Source organism: Phaethon aethereus, assembly GCF_964289735.1.
Source record: "Phaethon aethereus genome assembly, chromosome: 1".
NCBI lineage: Eukaryota > Metazoa > Chordata > Aves > Phaethontiformes > Phaethontidae > Phaethon > Phaethon aethereus.
This window is the reverse complement of record NC_138575.1, coordinates 104,840,369-104,859,946: the sequence shown is the minus strand read 5'-3', so window position 1 is coordinate 104,859,946 and position 19,578 is coordinate 104,840,369. Positions and strand designations below refer to the sequence as shown.

The following is a 19,578-nucleotide window of genomic DNA, read 5'->3' as shown; positions in this document are numbered from 1 at the left end:
CTGAAGAAAACAGAACTGAGTTGCCAAAGAAAATATTATTTCTACCATATCATTCATGTGCGTGTGGGACTTAATGGATAACTAAGAAACCAGTGACACGTTCTGCAAAAGTGTGTACAGGGGAATAGCTTTATTTACACAGGCAGTGCTACTGGTGCTATCTTCATTAAGTGGCACACATCTAGAACTGTGGTGACAGTGCCACTCTGTCTACCACTTATTTCAGCAGAGTCTACTGGTATATCCAACACTATGCTCACATTTATCTCTACCAGTTTTAAGACCAAGCACAAAGTAGGTAAGAATGATCAATGAACACATTGCATGACAAAGGAAGGGTAAGGTTTTAACGCATTTTAAATGGAGCAGAGAGGGACTGTGGAGCTTTGGTAGTGTACCTCCATCTTCTCTTTCACCTTCCCAAAACCCCAAGCCACATATTATGTACTATCACATTTTAATTACTTTTTTTCTTTTTAGCGATTGTGGTGAAGGAGTCTGGTATGACTGACAGGTGAGATGTTGAAACAGATACTATGAATATTTTTAACACAGTACCAGGTAATCATTGTTCACAGAATTAGTAACTTACAGGGTTTCCTGCAAGGCTGCTGCTTGAATTCAGGAGAACTCATGAACTCATGAATTAGGAGAATCAGGAGGGAATATTTCACTGATCGAGCTTTTTTTTCCCCCACATTGGCATTTGGCTTGTTGTTTTGCATGCAGGAGAGTGTTTTTACACTCTTCTGGTACAAACTGTTATTACTTTTTCTTCAGCAAACATTGTTTTAAACTAAATTAGAGGAGACAAGATAAAGGATGACATAATAGTCATCAAAGAATCTCAGATAACAAAGGGACCATATGCTGTTTCTGGTCCTGCTTGACTGTAAAGTAGTTTTTAAAGGAGTGTAAAAAGAAGATACAGGAATACCCATGTGGATATAGTACCGAGTATTCTCTTTAATCAAAGCTAAGCATTTTAAAAATAATATAAAGCTTAATTTTACAGTATTGTTGAATACATTTATTGAAATGAAATACTATTGCCATGACACAGTCATTTGATCTAGATTTTCTCGTCCACAAATACTACTAATAAAATAATTTGTCAGATACTGAGTTTTTCTTTCATCTGTTTAAGCAATGAGTCATTTTTTATGTTCTGAAGCAGAGCATCAAACTTACTGTATCTCCCAGGCTAAATTGATGAAGTTTTCCAATGCAGACTTGCTTTGTGAGTGCTTATTCAAAGCAATAAAGCACAGGCAGAAGCCATGCTACTTGTCATTTACAAAAGGCAGCCACTTTTGGGGAAAGCTGATTCACAGCTGTAGGATGCACGCAGCTGGTAAGTGTAAAAGCTATTAAAAATAGTGAACACTTTCACTGAGCTGATTAGAGTACTCCTTTCTCTTCTTTCAGATCTCATTTGGGATATCCAATTTGATGTTTATTTTTGTACATACTAGAGTAATTTGTCTTTTGAATTTACTTTAAAAGTCTTTTTTTTCTAAGCTTAATTACCCTAGTTTTTTTAGAAATGGGAAAAAAATTGCGTAGGAATACAGATTTTTCAAGGAGTTTTGTAGTTACTATCCCTATATCAAACTTATGATCTTCTCATGGTTTCTGGGGGAAAAAAAACCCCAAACTTTAAACTGCCCTGTGCTTACTCTAGTGCTAATTAATCTGGAAAGTAGATACATCATAATTTTCAAAGGTATCTGCTTATTTTATCTTTGTATCTGGAAATGATGGAAAGGTTCCAAGGAAATAAGAGAGAAAAAGCACGATGAAAAACATAGAAGGCTGTGACATAAATAGATTTTATGAACATGTTTTTTGGAAAAAAACAGACAAAACCAGGTAGAAAATAAATGAATTAGTCTCTCAGGAAATACTTTAAAAGTCTTATCATCTGGCAGTCATTTATTACCAGGTAGCAATAATCTTTTATTATCGGACTGTTAGATTTTTATTACATTTTTTAAAATGATGGAACCAGAACTGTTGTTGTTCACTGCCACAATAAAATATCAGAAAAATTTATGGAAGCTTTTCAATGTTCAGAAGGTTTGTGTCATAAAATAAAACTATGAAGACATGCTGTTGGTAGCTCATAATTTAGCTCAACCTGTAAGAAGAAGAGCATATTGTAATGAATCAATCATATTAATTTGGACTCTGGCACAAAGAGGAAATGGTGGTTAGTGTGCAAAAAATTAAACAACAAGGTAGATGAATTAATTAAAGATTGCAGAGTAAACCTGAGTATTATAGATCCAGGCAGGAGACGCTGCTACACACAGTTACATGATTATTTCAGAACTTAGAGTGGTCTGGCAACAGTCAGTGGGCAACACCAGGGAAGTGGGGGGCTAATACATCTCTATCCCTTTTGGTGGCAACGGAAAATTTGCGAGTTTTCCTGGGCAGTGGCAATTGTTGGCTATGCAGACAGCTTGAAACAATAACCCTCAATGAGAGAAACCTACCTGTTCATCTGAGGAGGATGGTAATATTATGATCCATTCATCTTGGGACTCTTGTTAGAAATGATGCAGCAAGTTACGGCAATAGAAGAGTGCAGTGAGCCTCACCAAGCAACCAAAGCAGAATTTCATATATTGCAGCAAGGCACAACCTGCTTGCTGAGAAGATGACAATACTCCTGTTATTCCTAGAAATCCCAACAAAATTTCCTCTAGAGAAGGAGAGAAAATTCCTTCCAGTGCCTCTGCCAAATGATCTGGGAGCCATGACATGGATGTTAGACCATAGGTAGGGCCTGTATGTTTTGTTCTGTGGGCTACCTGGAGCTCGAGTGAGTGTTTTCCAAACTGGCGAGCAGTTAATAAGATACGTTCCTTGTGTTGTTTAGGGTCCATGAAGGTAAAACCTGGCGTTCGTGGGAAGCTCACTGACCACAATGGGAAGCATTGCTCTGTTGCACAAGCAGAGCTCTCATTCTGAATGGATCCAATGGCATATTTCATGTTGCTGTATCCAATGCAGAATTGCATTGTTAAACAAAGCCTTTTCCTACTAGCAGTATTTTTAAGGCTTTTTGAATCATTGTGTATATGAAGAAAACTTCTAATCACAAAAGGTAATTAAAAACATCTAGTTATCATCCTAAAAAATCAAATAAGAAGGCAGTATCAATGTTTTTAGAAGGAGGGATTTGAATAACACTTGTAGTACATCCTAATGTATTATGAGCACTTGCTTCCTCTGACAAACTCAGCAAGTGATGTATTCATCCCTCCCTGTATTGGTGTCTTTCCTATTACTGTTGACATAATTTGTGCTCAAACAGTAAGTCCAACAAGGATCACAGATTTCATTACAACAAACTCAGCTTCTTATTGCAGGTGGAGAGGTGTTCATAACTTAAACTACAGAGAGAGAATCACCTTCAAAGAAAACACGCATCAGAATCAAAGTATTCCAGTAGAGGCCTAGGGTCAACTGGTGTTAATGAGCTGTTTTCAATTATTTAGAACATGATTAGGGACAGGATTGTGTTTGCTCGGATTTTGAAATGGGCACCTGACTATTTGTTTGCATGGAAACTAATCAGATGGGAGGGCATTGTTTTGGAGATTTAATAATGTTTGTTGTAATATTGTATCGTATAGAGTTGTACATTTTTATTCGCAACAGGCAAATGTATTTGAACTGCTGTGCCCCCCTTTCTGCCATTTCCACTAGGGCTAGCCTTTGGTACTAGTTTGAACTTGGAAGGCTAAATGGGACATTGTGAAAAATAAAAGCAGCACAGAATCCCTTGTGTTTTAAGAAGGAGAGATTTAGACAGCATGTATCACACTGATGTGTGCCATGCATAGAGGAAAGAACCTCACCAATGGATTTTTCTTTTTGAACCCCAAAGACTCATAAACTAAAATAATTCAAGAAATTAATCTTTCACAATACACCTTATATGTACTGAACCTTGTATGTTACTGTCACCAAATGTGACAATTTTTCTGTGCCAGGTCTTTTAATATCCTACAGACTAGAAAAAAAATAACGTTCTCTGATGAAGAGTCAACAGTCGAAACCAAGAGAAATGTGATTTCTTCTTGACATTGTCACCCATTTCCTTAGAATGATGTGATCCAACCTTCCCAAAAATAAGTTGAGACCAATATTACTTTATGTACTGATTGTTACTTAAGCAGCAAATAATTTGTTTTATATTTATTATTGGACAGCTTTGATCATGACAAAAACATGTTAGCCAGGTACAAAGAGAAAATCCGAACATTTTGCGAAATCACGATATAGCGTGCAAAATGATGAATGGATAATACTACAGGAAATTGTCACTGAAATTTTGTAGAACCCGCATCTTATGTTATGCTGTTTTACTTTGAGAAGTAGGAGTTACAGACTTCATGCAATAAACATGCTTAAATACCCAAAGGCTTGAATGGGCACTGTACTTCATATAAAATAATAATGTGCAAACCTAGATAGCTGAATATATAACTGTTACCAGTTTGGAAAAGGCCTTCTTAAATTTGGGCTGATATTAGTGCTTCTGGCATTGTTGTTGCATTTAGTGATTTTTAATTTAAAAAAAAAATATTAAAATTAAAACATACAAAATGTTGCTGTCTTTGACAAGTAAGAAGGATACTCTGAGGGCACCAGCTCAAAGGCCTTTAAAAACATTTCAGTAAATTTTTAACATGTAAATCCCAAGACTGGATGTACCAAAGACACTTGATGCTAAGCATTGACAGAACTTTCAATAAACATCCTAGAAATGTGTAGGGAATATTAAAGTTTTATGGGGTTTTCTTTTTATGAGTATCCTAGTCTGGCTTTAGAAACTGTTTTTAAATGTAAGATGAATGGCATATTCCATGTTATGTTGGTTCTGAATGTAAACAGGGACAATTTACACAGTACTGAGTTAGTTGTGGAATTCTAATTCATAATGTGGAATTTTCTAATACCTCTTCTTTTTTAGTGTGTCAGAAAATCCTGATTTATCCAAACTAGGACATAGGTAGGAAAAAAGCTTTTTCAGTTTCAAAATGAAATCTTAGTTCAAAACCTGAGTGGAAGAGGAGACTTTAGTAGACCTCTGCTATTGCATGGGAGGTCAGCATGCATGTCCTTGCACTCTTTGAATCAGACCAAACCCTTAATCCACAGACTCTGAAGAGTTGAATGCTCTAAGCACTGAATTACTGTCAAATAAGTATTTTGCTGGATCTGATCTACCTCGTGTGAATACTTCAATACTCAATGGAGCAAGGAACCTCTTTTTCTCATAAATCACTACATGGGCTCTAATAACTTGTCTAAAAAACTAGTCTCGGTGGGCTAATCAACACTTCTCATAAAAAACAACTTATCTGTAAGTGAGGGAGTATAGAAATGGCTTCCTAAGACTTGGGGGTATAGCAGGCCTCTAAAATGGACAATGGTGAAGTACAGGACCCTTTTTCAGGGATTAGTAACACTATCTCTGTAAGTGAAAAGAAGATGTTCTTGTTCCATTCTGTTTCCTGAAACTTTAGCCACATTGGAAGATACTTGGGGTGCTGAGTTTAGATTTCATATTAAGTTACTGCTTTTTTTTTTTTTTTAATATGTATAATTCAGCAGAGAACTTCAGAATTACAAGCCTTGACCTGGATCTCCACCTCTGGTGTAATATTCCTTTGTAAGTTTCTGCAGAGAACCACAAAGACTATTTTCTGTTAATCCTCCTTTCACTGGAAGCCCAGTGAAGGCTAAGATGTAAACAACGTAGAGATTTACCTTTTAACGAAATGAGCAGAGAACTCTAGTAGCAAATACTGTTTATATTACAGCTAAACATCTCTCTCTCTCTCTCGATCCTCTGGAGAAATGACTGATGCATGCATCTTTGAATAGGTGCATTTCCAGCACTATTTGAATTCTAATGACTATGAGATCACTACTACTTCCAAGAGTAATTTCTTAAAAGTCTTAACAAAATATCTGTACTCTACCCACGCTGACATCTTCCCAAGAAAAGAGGTGGTCCTATTTTCTGCCTCTGGGATTGTAAGTACGTTAACTGAAGACGATTACATTAGGGAGAGACTGTTTGATATTGTGTGAGCCAGAAGTAAAGCAGTTCCACAGGTATTAACATTGCCATTAGTTATTGTTAAGGGTACAACAAAAATCATGGGCTGAAGTGTTTAATTTCTTCATATAGTAGATAACATTCATTACCAGTGTAAACTGACATCAATTTTCCACATGCATTCACTGATTTTGTATGTTGCTGAATAAAGATGATACTGCCTGACCAAAAATAGTTAATTCTTCCCAAAGCTTTGAAATGGCTTCCCTGGTCTTGTGCAGTGAGATGTACCCAAATCCTAGAAAGATGGATGAAACAGAAACGCTCAGTGGAACTTTGACCTTTGGTCTGCTGAAACAGGAAAAGGTATATACCCCCCCCTCATATTTTTTATCTGTAACCACTGCTAAGCTGTTATTTTCAGCAAAAAGGCAGATTCTTGGTCTATAGGGGGTAGAAGATGTCTTGCTATGTGTCTAAAGACATGTTTGAGCCTCAGTTCAGACTAGTGCTAACAATCAATTGCAGCTCATAAGTACCTCATTACTCAAGCTAAAGACTGGAGGGCCAAACAGTTCTCACGCTGTTGGAGATGCATGTGAATAAATAAGTCACTGGCTATTGAAACCAGCGTGTTTTACTGTCAAGGTTTGCTGTATTACCTCCACTTACATAACCACTGTGGTTTTTTTTTTTTTAAATTGGATTTTCCCAATGCTTATTCTTTTTGGAATATTTATCTGCTCCATAATGTCCTTAGAGATCAGGAAAAAGGCATGTTTGTAGGTGTTGTAAAAAAATTTTAGTCACCAGTCACTTGTTCATAAGAATTCTGCTTGCAATATTGATCTACAATATTTTATTGCCATGAAATTTCTGGGGCAAATCCTAAGAAAGATGCTATTTACGGCAATTCTGGTAAGTTATCTGATAGAAGTTGGTATACTGACAGATGAGGAGCAACAGAAGATCTGACCCATAATAAAACCCTTGATCCTACTCCTTTTCTTTGTTTTGGTTGTAAAAGTAGAGGATTTTTGGACATATCTACATTACTGATAGCAAGTTGATGAGCATATCAGAAAATAAATCAACCTCTCTTACTGTATTGCTGTTCTTGGTATGTTTTTCTTTCTTTAGACTTTGTTTTCTAATGGTGGTGGTGTTTTCTGGAGATGAGCTGATGTTCCAGTTGTTATGATTAATACTTCTGTGTGAGACAGGCTAAAGTGCACAGTATTGATAGAGTACATTTATACTTGTCAAATTCTTCTAAAAGGAACAGTCCTTGCAGGATGTAGTATTTTGTAACAGCTTTTTGTGTTCTGGAAAAATATCAGTCGTCAGCAGTGTTTTATTGTCTTTGTTAAAATAACATATTTACGTTAGTTTTGATGCAATTATTCTAAAAGTTTCTTCTCATTTTAAATATTGATATGAATGTGAAAGTGGGGGGCTACTCTGTCTTAAAAGTTTTCCCCTTATAATTGTACCTTTTAATTCTGGAAAGAAGTCAAGCACAGCATGAAAATAAAATGAAGCACCCAAAATAGAATATCAACTAGTTTTTGAAAAAGGGCTGCTAATAAAATACAAAAATTATGAACTGTAAGCTTCACTGAAAACTATATTGAATTAATCCCTGTGTTTCCTGTTTTAAAGAAAAAAGTAGTTACTGTACAAGTAAATTACTGTACAAGTAAATTACTAGGGAAAACCACAAGGGAGTATATTTCCTACACTACATTAGAGAGTGAAACATAAATATAAGACCTTTCTTATTCTGTTAGTAAGCTCTATTTAGAAGTGCATGGAGAAGAGAGTGCTGTCCAGGGCATTAAATAAAGTAGGAATGGGAAATTCAGGTTAAGGGAAAGAGCACTGCATTGATACATGCAAATGAAAGCTTAATTGTCTGAAGTCCCCTGTTCTATTTTATGTGGGTCATTTATGGTAATGTGTAAAATGCTGATCATTCCTTAAATATTTCAGCCAGTAATGCTAGCTAGATGGGCCTTTAATTTCTTTCTTCACTTGTGGCTATCATGATTATTTCCATCAGAGTTTAGCTCTTTTTCATATTTCTTTGGAAACCTCTTGATCTCATTGCATTACTTGTCTCTCTCCCTCAGTTAAATTCTTGATGTATTCCTATCTGATACTAATTTATGCCTCTGGTTCAATGTATAGAGTAGTTTATTCATCTTCAATAACGCCACTGAAATCACAGAAGTACTTGATGCCCTCATTTATTAAGGCACTTGAGGTCAGTGCCTTAAGCATGTGCTAAAAATGAAGCAAATGCCAGCACAACCACCAAAGGATTAGTCACCTGCATAACAGTTTGCTGGGTCCTTAAAAATAGGAACTTGTGGAACAGATTTACTACTGGTGTAAGGTTAGCGCAGCTGTACTGAAAGCTAAATGATGCTGACAGTGCTTTCAGTGGAATTATGACAAGTCTATGCTAAGCCTTCCCCTTTTCTTGTTTTGTGCTGTGCTGATACATTATGATATGCCAAAAATAAAAATCAAAGTTAGAAAAATGCTTCTGACATTTTTAATTGTTCATATGCCATTTAGTGTTTAACAGTACTATTAGCATCTCAATAAGAAATTATATCGTTACAGCATATCATTTTTTTCCATTTGATTTTGTAGGGTCATACTGTCATGCTCTTTCACATTTGCTTGATAATAGGATATCTGTGGTGTCACTGCTACCTCACTTTTAATGAAAATAGGAATTGCAAATTGGATGATACAAAACTTAGACACCTAGATTTGCAGGTTAAGGTATCTCTTGGGCCGTAGATGAAGACGTGTTGTTTTGTATTAGGAAACTGTGGAGGAAACAAGAATTTATGTTTTCCCATTGAGTCTGAAAATTTTCCTCCCTATGACTATGAACTTTTTGCCTTTTTCTCAGGAAAAAACTGTTTTGTATAGAGATTTTTCTTTCTTTGTTGTCTTTTTCTTCCTTATAAGAGGTGCCCCTGTCACCTCTTATATGTAAAATATTTTGATTATGAGAATATAACCTTGCAAGCCAGCTGGCAAAATGTTTTAAAAGTTAAAGTTTTACTGGAAATGTTTTATTCTGCATGAATTCACAGCAGTTATACTGTGTTTCTTTTTCCAATTAAAACTATAAAATTAATTCCAATGTATAGGAACAACATTGTTAAAATTTTAGGACAGATTACCAACTTTTATGTAGTGCTTTTTGCAGATCTTTAAAACATTCTCATTGTAAATTTTGTTTTTAAAAAAAGAATGTTCTGTTTTAGGGGCAGCATTGTTGCATTTCAGAAATAATATCCTGTAAAATGCCTGTAAGAAGATACTTTATCTGAAAGCCCATTGTAGCTTTCTTATGATGAGTTTCAAGATTCTGCAACAATAAAAATGTTCTTATTCAAATGTATATTATTGCTTTCATTCCTCTAATAGCAGCATTCATTCATATCAACCTATAAATAGACAAAGAAGCAATTGCATAGAGTATTTGTTATTCATCCTCAATATTTTTTATTTTGTTGTTAGATATCAGACTTTGAAATAGTTGTATGGAGTATTTGCATGGAATACAGAAAAAAAAAGTTATTTCCTCTGAGTGTACACGTGCTTTCTACCTGTGTTTCCTTAGGATATAGAAAGTTACTGATTTAGTTCCATTGGTCGTTTTTATTGCCTTCCTGAAGATGATGGAAATTACACAAGGCTCCATATAAAAGCATCTCCAAGTGTAAATTAAATCTATGGTATAGTCTTTTGTAAATAGAGAAGAACGCACTTAGATAATAAATCTTTTTTATGTATATGAACAAGATGTCTATTTTTTTTCTTCCTAGATACACCTTTAGTTAAAATCATTTCTTCCAATTCATGGCCTGAAGAAGGACAATCTATTATTTTGACTTGTGAATCCAAAGGAAAACCAGTGTAAGTGATTTAACAAGTAGTATGTTTTTGTTATTTTCCTTATTCTGCTGTGATTGCAAGCTTCAGCTGCAGAAATCTGCTGGTTTTGTCTTGTGCTGGGGTGTAAAATAATCTCTGGTATAGAAAACCCGTTGAAGCCTGTCTTCGTTAAGTGTCTATAGAGGATTGTTCTTTTACTTTGTCATCTATTTTCATTTTCAGGAAGAATTCCAGCTGTGAGATTATTTTTTTTTCAGTCAGGTATACCAACCTGAAAGGAGTGCAGGCTTAATCAGTCACTGTTTACATCACTGACCTGATGATAGTCGAGAAAACGTCTCATGAAAATCTTCCTACATCAGCTAGCCTCAGAGAAAAAGTACTGAACTTTCTGGATGCTTTGGCTGTCATTTACAGGGAAATTTGAAGGTTAATGATATGTGCAAGTTGGCTGCCTGTTTCTACCAGAATTTGAAAAGATGTAACCTGCTTTAAGAATATAAATTGTTTTACTTGGAAATTAACACCTCTGACATCAATATTTTTAAAGGCAGATCTGCAGAGATTAACTCTTGCACTGAATCTACTATTTAAATAGACTTCACTCTTTTAAAACAGTATTTTCTCAGATGAGCTGTTATGTATTTACCCATAAAGATACATAAATAATCCAAGTGCTTAATATTAAGGTAATATGAATCAAGTTTCTTAAATATTGACCTTCTGCTCAAAAGATTAATATATGGTGCCATATGGAGTGGTGATACACAGGTTTAAAATGGTTTTGAAAATGATAGAACAATAATATTTTGGTTCTAGAAGAAGTGCAAAGTACATGCCAAAAATCATGTCACTTAGGGATGAATTTCTCCCTGGTGTAACTTTAGTGACTTTACAGAATTGCTTAATGTAGGAACCTGAAGTCAGATTTAGGTCACGTCAGTCATTTAAGTGCAAAATTTCTATTTTTATAAGCTCTTCTGAGCTTAGTTGGGCATCATTTAAACTCCGTAAGTACTTTTCTTTTTTATATTATATGCCCATATCATTTTAAAGCAACTCCTTCATCCAAATCTTGACTGGGCTGAGCAACTCAGCATCTAGATCATGCTTCTACTTTGAGACCAGAACACTGGGGGTCTGTCCAGTCAGTCTTATGTGGTCCTCAGTGCAATTGACCTTCTCTGTACCTATGTACTTCTGAAGTTGCAAGCCATCTCTTGCTTTTATAATGTACCTGAAGGAGAAGAAATTACCAGTTTACCTAATAGCCTAAACCTAAACGTGGAGTTTAGACAGTTAATTCAGTCAGATATCTATCTCTGTATTTTGCGATACTACATATAGATGTCTATATATAGACATTTACATCAAATTTTATATCTATGTTTAATTTTGGGCAGATGAATCTCACTCTTTGTCTACAGCTTATAACAACATTTTCATATTCTTCATTGAAAATGGGCTAAGATTTTTTTCACATACCAAAGATGTTAGACTCTTAAAAAGAGAGACAATGAATCCCCTCAGATATTAGATTTTCCTCTAGATCCCTGTATTTGTTAGTCTCTTCTGAAGGCAGTAAAAAACTATGAAAGTGCTATGCTTTAGCTTGACATACACAGTATTTTCTATCTGGTACATGTAATATTGTAGATACACTTTATGTTACGTTAGGAGACAGTAGTTAAAACAGTAATTAAAATGGAGCCTGAATTGAGATGTTTACTGATTTATTATTTTTTTTAATTTAATAAAACTCAGTTGCATCCTTAATAGATTCAAATGCAAACCTTACATGCAGTTTTGAACGGGCAGCCAAATAACTCCACACCACAGAATTATCAAGGCAGGGCACCTGTACGTGGTAGCCTTTGGGGCACAAATATTTTGCCAATAAATGCACCTCTAATTGTCCATGCCGCACGAACTGCCAACATCAGCTGCTTTGTATTGCTTCATTAGGTCAGTCTTTCACAGCGCAGAGCCAGTAATAAATAGGTATCCTTCTGGGAGCAGTTTGCAGTTGCTTAGCATGAGAAACAGTAATGTCATGCTCCCAACCCCTATTATGATTACCTTCTGGCTTGTAGAGAGAGAGAATTTGGAGAGGTCCACAGAGCCCAGATATGTCAGTGTCACAAGATGAGTGATGAACTGTGGGCTTCATGGACAGCTCAGAGCCTACCATGGTCCTTCATAGCCATTTACACACCATGGGTTAATTGCTATACACTGTCAACTTTATGCGACAGTTACAGCCATCTCTCCTGTTTCCAGTAGACAGCAGTGAATCACACCAGAAAATGAACACTTACTTATAGGTACATTTCTCTTGTATCCCAGAGCAATTTTCACAAGATTCAAAATGACATTTGAGATGAAAATGGAGAAAGAATGAAGCCAGGTTTTGGCTGTGGTGACATTCATGGTACTGATAGCTGCTGCAGAGTAACTCTTTCCCAAAAGGGAAAACCAAAATGAGGCTAAAGGTAGAATGTACTTACCCCATCTTACATCTCATCACCAAGCCCCTCCTTGCAGGGATTCTCTCCCTCAAACCATGTGCATCTTAGATACTCTGATACTGTGTTTCAAATCTGCAACACAGTCCTAAGGGCTTTACTAGGACTACGTTACTAGCTAATTTACTGTCTTGTAGCAGAGAATGGGAGGGAAGCCTTGCTCAGGCCAACACCTCTGGGAAATCAGCTGCCCTCTGCATCTCCTGCTGAAACAGCATCCTCCAGATATATAGCAGAGAGATGAGGAACAATGGTTTACTAGGTGTGAGAACTGGACATCTCAGGTGCTGCTAAGGTTTCATAGTTTAGAGTGTAAAATTTGGCTTGACCAGTCAATGGTCATGACTTTGGCTAAGAGAAAAAATGGCCTCAGACACTTGGATGTGTGCAGCATCAATTGACGTAATGTGTGAGATGAGCTGGAATTATCCCAGACTCTGAGGTTGCTAGTTGCTATGAATAGGTTCACGTCACCTCACATTTGTGGTCTTGGTGCAGAGATAGCAATGTTGGAACAGTGGTCCTGAGAGTGGGCTAAGGGGGAGAACTTGAGGGGGTAGGAGAGGGGGTGGAGAGGAAGATGGAAATGTGGGTGAGCCATTTTGAATGATCCAGTGAGGCAACATCAGAGGGCATAAGACGGGATGCACAAATTCTGTAACTGTGCTGTTTTATCTCTCTGCTCATCACTATGAGCATAGCTCTGACTCTGGTCATGGCCCTGTGCTTATTGCTATTAGGGGAATTGCTTTGGAGGCAGGAGCTGTTCTTTTCAGTAAGCACTGTATTGCTGCTATAGAAGTGTGATGGTACCAATAAAAAGAACAGGCCAGGTTTCCTGCCTGCTCTGCAATGGTTTTGCAGAGGCAGGCCATCTGGGGGATTAATAAAGTGTCACAGATCGTTATAGACTGCCACAGTTCCCTCAAGATTATGTGTTGTGGCTGGTGCAGCTTGAAGCAGGGGTTGGCTGCCTGAGAGGTGCTTGGGAGGCTACTGCAGGAGCCCACAGTTTTTGGGTTTGACCCTAGGGGCTCTGATGGGACATGTGTCATGACACCAGTCCCACGTGGTGGGATGACATACTGACCGCATTGTTGAGTCAGAATGGGAGTGATTGGATGGCAAGGGGAGGAGGCTTCCTCGTACATTGTCTTCCAAAAGACCTGCCTCTTGCTTCCATATACAGCTCTGGTTATAATTATTGCCTCTAGGATCTAGCATCAAAGCTTGAGTTTTCTCTAAAAAAATCAGGTTACACTTATGGATCTAAACCTCTGGATTTGATGGTATCCTGGTGCAGTTCGTGTAGCAATTGGGGCACCAATTATAAACAGCAGTGGAAGGCAGGTATTTGGAATATTGTATGCATAAAGATATGACATTTTCAGTTAAAATTTTCTGTTGATGGAAACGAAAAAAGAGGAAATATATTTACCAGTTTACCACAGAAATAGTTTTTAAACATACCTTATAGGCATAACTCACTATAGAAACATAGCCTATATACTGTAATATTTTAAAGGAACTTGAAATAACATTTGTGAGAATTGTTGTCCAATTGGTCAATGGCCAGTTGGTAGACCAAATTTAAGAGTTTTCTTTTGGAAAAATTCTAGTAGGTGTGTTCGTGTAAGCTTAGTCTTTTCTTATGCAAGTCTTAGTTGCTGGCTTGTTCACCCTGTTGATAACTTCAATAATAATGATGTCCAGTTGTTTTATTAAATTGTAGATAAAAAAGTATTTAGCCATTTCTCTACATAACTTAGGTCAAGACACCCAGTAGTTGACATTACTATTCAATAGCATTCCTCTTTTGGAGATACTGTGGTATAGTTTCAAAACAAATTGAAGCTATTCTCTTGTCTTTTCAATCCTTAGAGCTATTTTGTGTTTTCCAATATTTTTGGCTGGATCCCTGGACAGTTGTCAGGCTGTAACATTGCAGTAAATGAACTTGCCTAATATGTCTGTAAGGTGTCAGTGGCTCTTTTTAATTTATTTCTTTTTTAGCATAAAGTAGTTTTACCTAGACTTTGTTTATTTTCCAAAGAAGGAAATGTAATTTTGCTTCAGAAATCATAGACATCCTTTGTGTGAACTCACATGCAGTGTCTAGATTTTTCTGAAGTCATTGCCTGACAATATTTTGAATATTTAAACAAAAACCAAGACAGCTGTAAAAAGTAAAAACCAAAGAACAAAATTATCATTTACAGTAGTCTGTGCTTACAAAAGATTTTAAAAGCCAATGTTTTCTTATTGTAAGTTTTAGCTTCTACACACTGTTGTGTCTTGTCAATATAGTCTAGTGACTCAAAACTGACCCAAAAGTGAACTCAAAAACTGGACCATAATAAAAGAATGGTTCGATATTTAATATTCTTGGTCAGCACTCCCACCAAAGTATGCATGAAATATGTTTTTTGATTAAGTCAGTGTCATTTCAGCAGAAAGGATGTCAAAATATAATGGAATAATTAGGGCACAGGAAACAAAGAGAGAGTTGGTTGTCTCCTGTGTGCTTTAGAGAAATATCTTTCCATTCCATGCAGCTCAGGGGAATCATAGTATAGTTGGTTGACTAATGTAAAGTGAATATTTGGCCTTGTTTGAAATAAATAAGAAAGATTTTTAGTTCAGGAGAACACATATATATGTTCTTCATTAGAATAACATTATTCAGAAGGTCATGAAAAGTTATAGAGAAAAGCACAATTAGTAATAAACACTAATATTATATGTACCCAGTAATATAAAGTATAGTCAAATAAACATTTTAATATCAGAAAAATTGATCACTTTTAATAATAAGGGCACACCAAATAATCGAGCTTACACTATAAAGCTATTGTAAACTTTGTGTGTGGTATCACCACAGCAAGTTCTATCTTTTCTAGTGTCTATTTAAGAAGACTCCCATGAGTGAGACAAATATTTTGCAAAGGCTGATGGAAACAAATACTAATAATAACAGGGAAATGTATAACACCATTCTGTCAGTGACCCCAGTGAGTGGCTGTTTTATTTGAGAAGGACCTGACAGGACTCTAGGTGCAAAGAGAAAATTTAGTGAAGAGAGTTAGCTAGGATTCTGTCACCTGAAAGCAGCAGAGCCTGCACTCATACTGGCTCATGTCTAGCCTACTGTCAGCCAGGACCCCCAGATCCTTCTCAACTTGGGTGTTGGATTTTGGACCTGTCCTTGCTGAATTTCCCTGCCTCCCATGAGGGACCTGTTGGGTCATTCCTCCAGCCTGCGAAGGCCCCTCTGGATGTCCCCTCAACTATACTCAGTAAAGCCAAAGTTTGGTGTAAACAACCAACTTAATGAGAGCACATTCCACTGCCTCAGCTAGGTCTTTGATATAGAACAGTTAAACAGGACAGGACCCAGGGTAGACACCTAAAGAAAGTCTGCTTGTAACAAACCACCAGGCAGAGTGTCCCTTCAACCCAATCAATGGTCCAGCCAATTTTTCACCCATTGAGTAGTACACGCATCCAGGACAACGATAACATCCCAGCCTAGATACAAAGAATACCATTACAGACAGTGACTAAAGACTTGCTAAAGTCAAGGTAAACAGCATACACTGTCTTCTTTATCTACAGAAGCTGTCATTTCTTCAGAGTTTCTACATGTTTGGTAGTTACAAAATTATAGAAACATTTATTTCATGAATTGTTTTGTCACAGGATCAAGGATAAAATGTATTGTAAAGAAAAGAATAGAAAATCTCATCCTTCCTCTGAATAGTTACCTTAGTTCAAACTAATTCAAAGTGGAAAGACCTTTGAACCTAAGGAAGGTATTTAGAGAAATGCTAGAAGGGTCACATTTAGATTTCCTGAGTTCCTTTATAATATGAGAAACTTCATAATACTTTGCTTTCTGAAATCTATGGCATTTTGGGCAGGATATAGCCTTTGAAGAGGATTCCTGACTCCTTCAGTGGAATAGTAATTATGAATGGTAGTTATGAATGATCAGTATGACTCATGTCTTACTTGATGCATGCCCTCAGAACACAGAATTAAAATAATTTCTTCATAGGTGTTCATAAGTTTCTTCCCCATAGTATCTGAAATCTTGGAAAACATTTAACTGTTTATTTAATCACACCTGTGGACAATTAGGGTATTCAATTACCTCAAATTTACAGCTGGGAACTGAAGCAGAAAAAAATACAAGATCAAAATTGACAAATAGATCATGTATATTTTATGTCTAACATTGAACACAGACTCCATTTTCCCAAGAGTATTTGATGTGACATAGCGTTACAGTCAGAAGATAGCTCATCATTGGCTTGAATTGTAAGACTGAGTTCTTAGCACATCTACAAATCTACGCTCAAGAGTCTGAAATCAGAAACTAGTGGAGAAAATAGCCGACACCCACTTGACATTCAGCTGTTAACATTTTGGTGTAAGTAGTTTGCCAATATTGCTTTGAAACTACATCATAATGGCAGGTTTAGATTCTGAATTGTTAGTCTAGCCAGCTTTTTGTCCATGTGCAATCCTTTCTTTCCTACTTTGACATGGTACAATTCCCAGCTTCTCTAGCAGGTGAGATGGAGTTTCTGCAAGAAATTGTCTCATTTTCTGCATAAATTCACTACAGAATACTACCTGGCTTGTGCCATAAATACCTAGCAGCCTAGAAAGGAATGCTAGTATCAACTCTGCCTGTATGAATTATCATAATGAATCTGGAAAAGCATGAATGTTTCTGTGTTTATAAATCACCTTGTAGAATCAATCCACAGCCCAAGCTGGATGCTCAGGCAGTATCAATAAATATTAATGATTTGGAAAATTGGATGAATTTGTCCATATCCAGGATGAAATATTATTCTAGCAAAATATGAATATGGTATCAAAGCATTTCTCCCTTAAGCTTCATACATTTTTGTTCATAAGAAATTCTGAATTGTAGGAGTCTGTTTCCAGGTTTCTCTGGAAAGGACCACGTACAACTAAAATCAAGTAGGTGAAAAGAAAGGAAGTTAGATACTGGAGATCCACTGTTTTATGTTGAGATCAAGGACAATCTTTGTCTTAAGCAGGAAGGTGGATGGTTTTGAATTTTGAGTTTTGTTGTAACTGCATTTGACAAACTGGGACTCTCCCTGGCCTCCTTCACCTTCATCCCAGGACTAGCATTGACCTCTAATACCTCTCAATAACTGAAGTATCTCTTTTTCTCACATTATGCCTTCTGAGTGCTCTGAGGTTACAGTTAAGTTTCCAGGGGCACATGTCACACACAGCTTTGGGCAAGATTCTGTAAATACATTCTTGAATAAATGCTTACATCTATAGGACAAAGTATTGTGTCTGTGGGTGTGGACTCAGACAAAGGCAAGAGCCCCTCCTCACAGTTCTCAGCCCTGTGTTCCTCGTCACTGGGGAAGAGCTCTCAGGATAGCTCAGGCTTTCTTATTCCTGTGTTTTGCCTCATTCTCTGTGCATTCCAATTGGATGTGGCTTGTTCAACAATTAGATAGAGCATGTCTCCTACAACTACAGTAGGTATCTCTGTCCTGTTTGTCTCTTCCGTCTTGTTCTAGTTTCTTGAAAATTTCTTCTTTAGCTTTTTTAAACAGTGTTTTTTCATTTTTGTATCTTTATCTTATTTAGGCTCTCTCCATATTCTTTCCTGTTTTGAGAAGTGTGAACTTCCATTTCTCCAAGAACTGATTATATTTGAGTAGGTGATTATTAAGTAAAAAACAACCAACAACCTACTGTATACTTGATCTGATGGGATATAACCCATGCCAGCTAATCTAAATCACTCTGTATCCCATTGTTATTGTCAACCACATAGAAATTCTTATCATCAGCCAGCCTTGTAACTAAGCATCTAGTTTCTCCACCCACGTAGGCAGCAGTGTATGTATAAAGAAAGCTTTATTGGTATTGAACACTACATTTCAGGATCTTTCAGTCAGCAAGGTAAAGAGAAAATATATCATGTGCAACATAGACTAATCACAGAGCATGTGACAAGTTTTGTAGATTGTAATATACTTAATATACATTAAAATAACTGTCAATAATGGTGACCCTTTTCAGTATCCAAATTCTATGCCCAGTTTATTTTTAAAACAATTCTTGTTAATAGTCACTCATGCCAGCCCAAATGTCTGTTGAAGCCAAACTTGGCAACATTTGCCAGTACTTTGCCTCATTGCTGTAATTACTTTCTTTGGATAGTTGACCAATTTTTAAATTATTGTCATTTTGAAGGAGTTCATACTAATGATATCTCCTGCCTTGATTTAGTAGGCATCTGTTATATGCTATGTTGAATGAGTGCTCATTTTCAGTAAAATGTTCTAAAATCTTATGAAGTATATCAGGTGAATTGTAGAAAAAATCTGCGTAGTGAAACTTTCCAGATAGGTAGTTTGTCTTTACAAGAAAAAGACAATTATTTTAAAGGATTATGTAAATATTCAGCATGTAACCTTCTACACCAATATTTCATTGACATTACACCTCCACTGTGGAATTATGCTGTGATGTAGTAGATAACATATTAAGAAGCAGGTAATATTTTTGCCGAGATACAGCATGTATATTTAATAGATTAAATTTCAGTTTGTGTTAAACATCCTGGCCATCTGAGAGGTTCTATCTTCCATGCTTTCCCCACCCCCTCATCCCCACCGCCCCAGTATTTTGCAGGGAGTAGGAAAATTGGTGTTATAAAAAGTGTGACACAAGAAGAAACAGGTGGGTGCATTAGTGCCTGTCTGAAAATTACACTGTACAATAAAGCCTCCTGCAGTGCTTAAGAACTTCCCCTTTAGTGTTCTGTAAAATGATCACATTGCCTAATAGGCTCAATTCAATAATTGCTTTTCCTCTTTTTTAAGTGTCCCTTTTCTGCAGTGTATACACGTAAAACGGTGCAGAAAGTAAAATGTGAAAAAAACCTACATGCAGCATTTTTAGTGCTCATTAAATCCACTTTGCATGTGTATGCCTTTTGAAATAATTATTTTCCTTGCTCTCAGGTGGGAACAC

The 19,578-nt window shown here is 36.5% G+C and overlaps 1 protein-coding gene across 2 annotated transcripts in view; it reads left to right on the top strand.

The window, feature by feature from the left end:
- Window positions 1-19,578, top strand: part of CADM2 (cell adhesion molecule 2) — a gene marked incomplete at both ends in the record, with an annotated part of 680,137 nt that overhangs the window by 574,669 nt on the left and 85,890 nt on the right. For both annotated transcript variants that reach the window (XM_082009314.1, XM_082009315.1), the window contains one exon: window positions 9,940-10,030. In XM_082009314.1, the coding sequence (XP_081865440.1) occupies window positions 9,940-10,030 (91 nt within the window). The remainder of the gene's footprint in view (window positions 1-9,939; window positions 10,031-19,578) is intronic.